The following is a 10,315-nucleotide window of genomic DNA, read 5'->3' as shown; positions in this document are numbered from 1 at the left end:
TTTGGCTTGTGAGCAGAACACAGCAGATATAAATCAAAACATCGCCACCTGCAAGTTCCCCTCCAAGCCACTCACCATCCTGACTTGGAAATATATTGCCATTCCTTTGCAATCACTGGGTCAAAATCCTGGAATTCCCTCCCTAAAGATATTAAGGGTCAACCCACAGCACATGGACTGCAGTGATTCAAGAAAGCAGTGGTAGTGAGAGACGATATAGGCCCTAACGAGCAAAATGTGGAATTAATGTGGGTGGAGATAGGAATAGTAAGGGGAAAAAGTCACTGGTGGGCGTAGTCTATAGGCCCCCAAATAATAACTTCAAGGTGGGGCGGGCTATAAACAAACAAATAACAGATGCATGTAAAAATGGAACAGCAGTAATCATGGGGGATTTTAACTTTCATATTGATTGGTCAACTCACCGTGGACGCAGTGGACTTGAGGAAAAGTTCCTAGAATGCAGTCGAGATAGTTTCCTCGAACAGTATGTTATAGAATCTACAAGGGAGCAAGCTATCTTGGATCTGGTCCTGTGTAATGAGACAGGTAAAATTAATGATCTCCTTGTGAGGGATCCTCTTGGAATGAGTGATCACAATATGATTGAATTTCTATTACAGATGGAGGGTGAGAAAGTAGGGTCCCAAGCCAGTGTCCTCTGCTTGAACAAGAGGGATTACAATAGGATAAGGGCAGAGTTGGCTATTGTAGACTGGGAACACAGACTAATTGGTGGGACAGTTGAGGAACAGTGGAGGATTTTTAAGGAGGTTTTTCTCAATACTCAGCAAAAACATATTTCAGTGAAAAAGAAGGAATGTAAGAAAAGGCTTAACCAGCCATGGATAACTAAGGAAATAAAGGAGAGTATCAAGTTAAAAACCAATGCATGCAGAGTGGTCAAAATTAGTGGGGAACATGAAGATTGGGAAAGCTTTAAAAAACAACAAAGAACTATTAAGAAAGCAATAAAGAAAGGAAAGATAGATTATGAAAGTAAACTAGCGCAAAATATAAAAACTGATAGTAAAAGTTTTTACAAATATATAAAATGGAAAAGAGTGACTAATGTAAATGTTGGTCCCTTAAAAGATGAGAAGGGGGATTTAATAATAGGAAACAAGGAAATGGCCAAGGCCTTAAACAAGTTTTTTGTGTCGGTCTTCACAGTGGAAGACACAAATAGCATACCAATAATTGACGGTTATGGGACTGTAGGGGGTGAGGACCTTAAAACGATCACTATTACTAAAGAGGTAGTGCTGGGTAGGCTAATGGGACTAAAGGTAGACAAGTCCCCAGGTCCCGATGGAATGCATTCCAGGATATTAAAAGAAACGGCAGAGCAATAGCAAATGCATTAATTGTAATTTATCAAAATTCCCTGGACCCTGGGGAGGTACCAGCTGATTGAAAAACAGCTAATGTAACGCCACTGTTTAAAAAAGGAGGTCGACAAAAGGCAGGTAACTACAGGCCAGTTAGCTTAACATCTGTAGTTGGGAAAATGCTGGAATCTATCATTAAGGAAGAAATAGCAGGACACCTGGAAAAGAATGGTTCAATCAAGCAGATGCAGCATGGAGTCATGAAGGGAAAGTCATGTTTGAATAATTTACTGGAATTTTGTGAGGATATAACGAGTGCAGTTGACAGAGGGGAACTGGTGAATGTGGTGTATTTAGATTTCCAGAGGGCATTCGATAAGGTGCCTTACAAAAGGTTGCTGCATAAGATAAAGGTACACAGAGTTGGGGGCAAAGTGTTAGCATGCATTGAGAATTGGCTATCTAACAGAAAGCAGAGAGTCAGAATAAATGGGTGCTTTTCCAGTTGGCAATCAGTGACTAGGGGTGTGCTGCAGGGATCGGTGCTGGGGCCTCAACGATTTACCATATACATAAACGATCTGGAGGAGGGGACCAAGTGTAGGGTAACAAAGCTTGCGGATGACGCAAAGATGAGTGGGAAAGCAAATTGAGTGGAGGACACAAAGTCTGCAGAGAGATTTGGATAGGCTAAGTGAGTGGGCAAGGATCTGGCAGATGGAGTATATCTTTGGCAAGTGTGAGCTTATCCACTTTGGAAGGAATAATAGTAAAATGGACTATTATTTAAACAGTGAAAAATTACAACATCCTACTGTGCAGAGGGACCTGGGGTCCCTTGTGCATCAATCACAAAAACTCAGTTTGCAGGTGCAGCAGGTAATCAAGAAGGCAAATGGAATGTTGGCTTTTATCGCGAGAGGGATGGAGTGTAAATGCAGGGAGGTCGTGCTGCAACTGTACAAGGTACTGGTGAGGCCGCACCTAGAGTACTATGTACAATTTTGGTCCCCTTATTTGCGAAAGGATATATTAGTTTTGGAGGGAGTACAGAGAAGGTTCACCAGGTTGATTCCGGAGATGAGGGGGTTAGCTTATGAGGAGAGATTGAGTGGACTGGACCTGTACTCACAGGAGTTTAGAAGGTTGAGGGAAGATCTTATAGAGACATATAAGATAATGAAGAGGCTAGACAGGGTAGAAGCAGCGAGGTTATTTCCACTTACAATGAAAACAAGAACTAGGGGGCATAGCCTTAAAATACAGGGGAGTCAATTTAGAACAGAATTGAGAAGGAACTTCTTCTCCCAGAGGGCAGTTAATCTTTGGAATTCCCTGCCCAATGAACAGTAGAGGCTACCTTGTTAGATGTGTTTAAGTCACAGATAGATTTTTAACCAATAAGGGAATTAAGGGTTGTAGGGAGCAGGGCAGGTAAGTGGAACTGAACACACTATCAGATCAGTCATGACCTTGTTGAATGGTGGAGCAGGCTGAGAGGCTAGATGGCCTCCTCCTGCTCCTATTTCTTATGTTAAGGCAGCTCACTACCACCTTCTCAAGGGCAACTAAGGATGGGTAATAAATGCTGGCCAGCCAACAATGCCCGTGTCCCACAAATGAGTTTTAAAAAACACACAACTCTGCTGATGATATGTCCAAGCTTTGTACTTTTGTATGAATTCTTTAATGTGCCCCATCTAAATAAATAACCCAACATGTTCACTCAATCCATATGAGTTGATTAACATCTATTCAAGTGTTACAAATTGAACAAATCTACTCTAAACAATCAAAATGGAGCAAAATTTAGAAAACATGAAACACAAGTACCTCACCCCTCTTTCTTATGCCATTCACCTTAAATCTATGCATCCTGGTTACCAAACCTTATACCACTTGAAGCAATTTCTCCTTAGTTACACTGTAAATGCCTTCCATGAATCCAATATTGCAATTCAATAAAACTAAATATTTGCCTCTTAATGGTCTAGTTAAATACTTGTCTTAGGTTCAGGGTATATAAGTCTATATGCTTTCTGAATATAAATATATCACCTTTAAAGGGACCAAAAGCAAAAGTAGAAGATAATGTCTAAAATAAATAATTCTTAAGCTGCATAAACATTATTGATCATTCATTTCTTCATTTTCAGTCATGTGATGCATGCAGTATCCCTCAATGACATGGAATGTGACCACCTATCTGCCTTAGCCACTCGACAAGTGAAAATTAAACGGGACCCTGTCTATGGTTTTGGATTTGTGGCTGGTAGCGAGAAGCCTGTGATAGTACGAGCTGTGTCACCAGGTAAGATATGAAAAGTTGTTGGGAATTTGTTTTTTATGCTCAAATGTTTCAACAATCTTTGTCTAGGTTACATGCTTAGCTAACAAGACGATTTACTTGTTCCTCTCCTTATTTAGTCAAACCTTGTCAAAAGACCCAGCAACTTTTCTTACTAAGTGTCCCCAAATTCTTTCACTGGTTTACGGTATGGTGCGATTATATTAGCAATGACTATCCTCAAATATGTCTCTCAAGTGACAATTGTTTATGAGTGAACAAAGTGAATGTTAGTGAAGAAGCTCTAACCTAACCTATCCGTAATCAAGGTTGGGAAACTTGACTTTTTTCACACTTCCTTTAATATTTCATTAATGGATTTAATTTTGAGATACTTTGCAGAACATAACGGAACTTCATTAAATTCCAAACTAAGTTTTACTTGATGAACCAACTGTCGTATTCCTGCTGTTCTTTCAAAATCAAAGCTTTTTACATGTTGAAAGATGGTTTACATGTGAAATTTAGTAATGGAGCACAAAAACTGAGTCTTCGTTATATTGAACAGTCATGTTCTATTTTTAGCAACTTCCATCATTTTTTTCCAATATTGCTGATGTGTGGTATTAAATCCTTGCTGAAGTGCTGTTGCACAGTTGTTTTATTGCAATACCAACATACACAGCCTTGGCAACTGAAAGAGGAGTCACTGGGAGGTATACTAGTATATTGAGTGTGTTATTAGATGCATCAATTAATAATCTGGTGCCATGAATTCAAATCCTTCAATGGTGTTTGGGATTTTAAATTCAACGTATTAAATAAAATCTGGGAGAAGAAAGGTGACCATGAAACTACTGGATTGTTGTATACGCCCAGTTGGTTTATTAGCAGAAGGGAATCAGCCATCCTTACCTGGTTTGGCCTATATCTAACTCCAGACCAACAGCAATGTAGCTGACACTTGCCTGGGTTAATAAGCCTCCATTGTATTCACTGCCACCATTTCAAGTCAATTAAGAATGGGTAATAAACATTGGCCACAGTGATGCCTATATTATGAGAATAAATAAAAACAATGGAATCAAGAGCTGGAATCCTGATCATTTTACTCCTTTCTAACCCAAGTGCACATACACCAATTATAACACCCTTATTGCTCCCAAGGTTGCAGTCAACTAAATTGAGCCTTAGATCACCATGATTCAATTAAGCACTGGAAAAAATTGCGGAGCACATTGGAAAAGCTGTGGGTGGCCATGTTCAAGCAGCTTTGGAAAAGTAAAACACTTGAGTACAAAAATTAACTATGTTGTCTTTCAAAGTGCTGACCACTACTCCACTACTAATTATCCCATTTAATTTGCCATTTAGGCAAGGATAGCTCCAAAATTTGATCCACTATCTGTCCTGCAAAGGGTAATCTCAACCAAGAAAGCAATTAGCCCACATAATTAGCTTCAGTGTCCGTGAAGTAGGTAGGGGGCGGTATCAGCCAATGGTGCCTTAATAGATGGCTATCCAATATCTTCTGACTGGAGAATTTGTGCTTAAGTTTAAGATCTGGCTCAGCTTTGATGACCCCATGGTAAATTAGTCTGATGACAGTCTTTGTGTATTAAAAATGGCTGCTTTGGAGAGGTACTAGGTAAACACCAGAGCATTTAGGACCGTAGTCCAAGATCCTGAAACAAGGAGGGAGAAACAATGGAGGAATTAAACTAGAGTGGCTGATATATATTTTAATTCATGTTGTTTGAAACATTTTGCTGTGGTTGTGCTTGTAATGCTCATAGCTCTGAATGACATGTTGACCAATTGTGTGCAGGAAATTAATAGTCCTCGTACAAATAGAGCCAGCATGTTCCTCTTATAAATGTGCTGCCTGTGTAACCACTAGCTCCATCACATTATTCCGAATAACAAGTGGAAATAATGCCTCCCCTACTGCCAGACCTAGAAATACAAGAACATCATTCATCATAACTTTCTCATATGATAGAAAGTGGCTGTGGTAGTTGTAAAATACCTGCCATTTTATTTACCACATGATTTTTTTTGAAGTTGTATTAACTATATCAAATTGGTATTCCCTAATGTAACGTCTCAGCTTCCAATTAGATACAGTGCAGCCCCATTATAACGTGATGGTTGGGTCCATAAAATTTTATCGTGAAAAAAGCAGGGTCGTGCTAAATCGGGGTTCAAGAACATCAGTGTTCAACCTGACCTAACATCCTAAAACACCCCTATTATCGCCCTATTTGACCCGTTTTTTGCATGTTTACCATCTGGCAAGTAAATTACCTTTTAATTAAAGAATTCCACGAATAAATTGTTGTTGTTACAGTAGAAATTAAAACACAAATTAATTTTTAGTAAAGCTTTTTAAATAAACAAAACAACAACACGAAATTAACTCACCGAAAACTTTTCAGCTCCCTGGAAACAGCAAAAAAAGGGTCCAATGATTTAACACGTTACATCAGAATTCGCGCTAAATCAGGACGTGTAAAATTGGAGTTTCACTGTATCTGGAATTTGTGCGCTTAATAACTGGTATGTTGTGGGAAGGCTAAATAGTAAATACTGCACAACACTACCAATACCATGAGATATTACAAAAGTGTAATCTAATCTTGAAGTTCAGATGAAGTTGGTCTTGTGGTTTATGATATTGCTCCCCAAGAAATATGGTTCCTTGAAATCACTCCTCAATGTATTTTATTCCCTCATACAATGTAAAACAAAACAAATGAAAGAATCAGTTTAACTCTAGTAATCCTGTTGTTACAACCAGTTTCATATTACATTTTTCAAAGCAACAGAAGTGTTTTCAGGCAAAAAGAAAGATACAAATGTTGCTCATCAGTAGCTCTGTTAGTAAATGCATTCCCTGCGATGTTAATGAATTATTCAGACCTAAATGGTCATAGTCTCAGTTCCCTGCCTGTGGGGAGTTAGCTGTGCTCAGCTGTGGCAGCGGTTACAGTGCAATCTTTAATTTCAGTCTTCTTGTGTTCGGAAGGAGAAAGCTAAGGCAGAATTCCTGCTCTTGAATATAGGCTAATGATTCTTGGTGGAAACTGCGTATGTAACTGTTGGTTACTACTGCTGCCTCACCGTGGTTTGACTATAAGTTTGGGTCGCTGTCTGTGTGGAGTCTGCACGTTCTCCCCAGGTGCACATTGCATCGGCAGCCAGTTCTAGCACAGCAGATGCAGCAGGTTGAGAAGAGGACCCATGCGGTTATCTCTGGATACACCAGACACAGCTGAAACTTTGCTATTCTAATGTCACACAGCCTGTTGATTTGATGCCCCTTGCCTAAATTTGGACCATACAGGCCCATTATAGAAATGTGTTAAATTATCAAGGAACAGACATTTACCTGTAAAAAAATCCAACTATAATGATGCACTTTCAGAGATTTCATTGATGAACAACAGAGCATTTATTTACAAAGAACAGCACAGCACATGAACAGGCCCTTCGCCCACCAAGGCAGACACATGATACTTTTCCAAACCAAAGACCAGTTGCTTCTCACAGTCCATACCCCTCTATTCTCTGCCTATTCACGTATCTGTCAAGATACCTCTTAAATGTTGCTGTTTGTGAGTTGTGTCAGCACCTCTGGCAGCACATTCCAAGCACTTACCACCCTCTGTATAAAAAACTTGCCATTCACATCTCCCTTAAATTTTCCCTTTTTATCTTTAACCCATGTTCCTTAGTAATTGACATTTCTACCCGAGGAAAAAGACTCAAATTATCCATTCTGTCCATGCTTCTCACAATCTTATAAACTCAGGTCATCCCTCATTCAAGTAAAAGTAATCTAAGTTTGTCTAATCTCTCCTCATAGCTACTACCCTCCAAACCAGGCACTTCCCAAGGAACTTCAAGAGCCTTAGCTAGTTCTAGATTGCCTCTGCCTAAAAGAACTCTTCCCTCGGGTGATTCCCCACTCTGAGTCCTAATTGGTCACCTGGGTCAGGTGACCCTTATTCTGTGGTGTCTGCCTTAAAGGGACAATAGTAGCATAAGCTCGAGGAAGAAGCACCCAAATTGCAGCGAAGGTATATTTGAAGAAATTCTGCCATTGCCAAGTGTCGGGAAGGATTCTGGATTTTGGAGGTGCTGTGGTGAGGTCTTAGATTTGGTAGAGAGTGTTGCTGCCTCCTCACAGGAGGGCAGATGATGAGGTGACCTGTTTACAGAGGAGCAGCAACAGGTATAATACAGCAGCATGACAGAGAGATGGAGCAGAGGCTGCGGAGAGGGAAAATTCTGTATAGTGCCCTCTGCCATGTTGGATCTGAACTCCATACTCGCTGACAGGATGCTGCCAGGCAGACCAACAAAGATACATAGTATCTTGGTGTGTATTCCCATTCAGCAGGCCCCTGTAGAATCGAGACCTTCACCTGAGCACCTTGGAGAAGTATTGGTCCGTGACCAGACCATTTGATGGACTTGGGCATGCATACCCAATAACTCAGCATGTGCTGGTCTTAACTCTGATCAATGGAGATGATGATCTGGTCTAGCCTGCGCTGATCCTAACTCTAAACTAACCTGCAAGACACGTACAGTGCTAGTACCTGATCTGTGGCTGAAAGTGTCAGATTACAAGAAATGCATCTGAAGATTTCATTAAAGGTATGCTGCCCCTCTCTTCCCTCCTGGATAGTTGTGACTAGGTAGCTGGGAGTTCATGGTGTCTGAAAACAGAATATTAGAAGGAGAAGGTTGGCATGAGGAATTGGGTGGGAACCAAGAGGTCCATGCTCTTGCCCACAACAGCTTGCTCATCATGTTAGATAGAAGGATAAAGGTGAGCTGGGAGTTGAGAAAGACAAAAGGTTAGACCAGATCGTCATCCTCAATGTTCTTAGTGATATCGGATGATACAGGTTTTGTTACAGACAGCCCCAGTTTTTGGAGAACCATCTCTATAGGAGTCAGGACATCCAGACATCCTTGTTTCCCCAGTGGATCTGCTCCTTCTATTGTGTGCATCTTGCCCACCGAAGGATAGGGCAGAATATCAGTGATCCTGTTGCACTGTTTTTGGGTTTTGAGCCTCCAAAAGCTGAATAGCTGAAGGTATGTGGTGGCAGCAAGGGGTGGGTATGAAGAAGACATTATTGGCAGGTGTGTGAGGGTGAAGTATTTGGATGTTAGACAAAAATCTTGAATGCCAGAGGCTGCTGCTGGGTATGTGTGATATGGGTGTCATGCATTAAACAGAGTGATGGATGGGTGGATTTGAAGATGCATTCATTGTTTGGGGCTTCCTGCAAAAGGATTAGGCAATGCTGCCGAGTCCTTGGTTCCAGATGCTGGGAATTGACCTCCCTGACCAGGGTGTCCTTGAAGACCCTCTGACCCCCTGTGGAACTATGGCATTTCTCCTCTTTTCCATCTTCACCACTAATGCTTCCGGCACTGTATCTGTGAATCCCTCCTTGCCCCTGTGTTCCATTTTCCTTGTCCGGAATTGCAACTATAGTATTCAACAGTAACCTCCTCACATTTGGTGTCGAGCTTTGTTTTAGGAGAACTGGCTGGCTCCACCATGTGATCCAAAAGAAGCCAACAGCAGGTTAGCCACCAGCCCCTATGTTACAATCATATAGATGAGGTGGCAGAAACAAATTTGTGTGCTGTTCACTTCCAAGACTGCTGCAGACAGGTCAGGAGTCACAAATCTTGCATATGATTATTGGTGTTATTTTACTTCTTTATAGCCCTGATGGTCTACATCCATATGGAGACTGATCAATTTCTCAAATCCCCAAAGGCTGGTGAGAACTGTACCTCAACAAGAATCAGCATCTTTTACAGAGGGCATGGCAGAGAATTGAAAGAAGAGAGCTGCTAAATTGAAAACTGCAGATTATAATCAAATAAAAAGAGTTGTCAAAAGATTAGAAGGCTGATATTTTACTGTAATCTGTTGTTGCATTGCAGGCAGGTAGTAAATTGTGACTTTTATTGCATTTAAGACAAGCATGTTTTACATGGAAGCAATGTGATCTGGCAGTTTGGACAATGTTTCCAGACCTCTTGCCAGTTATATAATCATAGCCATCATTTATTCTCTGAAACAAGCTGCAACATATTTCTTCATAATGCTGTTATTAAATTTTGAATTATATATGAGAAAATTTAATATATCTTTACTTCAGTCCAAAATTGCTGTGCCATTTTTCAAAGGATTAAAGTCACTTGGGTAGATTGTCAACTTGCCACTTCAAGTATAAAACTAACTTTGCCAATGACCATCCACTATAAAAAGCAAAATATTCAGATTCCCTATTGGAAATAAATGTTGAAAATCTTTTTGATAGAAATATAGATAACGTTGTTTCTAAAATGCTGATCTGTAAAGTTAGTTTCATACTCATGCAGCAAGTTGAAAATCTACTCCAGTGTTTCTGTGCAAAAGTGATTAGTTAGACTTGAACAATAAGTGTGCAGCTTGTTTGCTTAATAGTTGGCTTGTTTGGTCACAAAGTAGAATACAGTGCAATAGTGTGATGTTTCATTTCAGGATCTGTGGGAGAAAAGTGGCTTTTACCTAGCTTTCCCACTTAGTATTCCCACCAATAAATAACTGCAAGTTATCTAGAATGATGGATAACACTGGGGAGCCCCTGTCCCTACACTATCCACAGGATCCATGAAT

General features: G+C 40.3%; 1 protein-coding gene across 1 annotated transcript in view; it reads left to right on the top strand.

The window, feature by feature from the left end:
• Nucleotides 1–3,494: 3,494 nt before the first annotated feature.
• Nucleotides 3,495–10,315, top strand: part of frmpd3 (FERM and PDZ domain containing 3) — a 153,280-nt gene continuing 146,459 nt past the window's right edge. The window contains exon 1 of the mRNA XM_080188215.1: nt 3,495–3,642. Within this exon, the coding sequence (XP_080044341.1) occupies nt 3,495–3,642 (148 nt within the window). The remainder of the gene's footprint in view (nt 3,643–10,315) is intronic.

Source organism: Carcharhinus amblyrhynchos, chromosome 4, assembly GCF_965287045.1.
Source record: "Carcharhinus amblyrhynchos chromosome 4, sCarAmb.v2.hapA, whole genome shotgun sequence".
NCBI lineage: Eukaryota > Metazoa > Chordata > Chondrichthyes > Carcharhiniformes > Carcharhinidae > Carcharhinus > Carcharhinus amblyrhynchos.
Note: the sequence above shows the minus strand (reverse complement) of the source record. Positions and strands in the feature narration are given on the sequence as shown.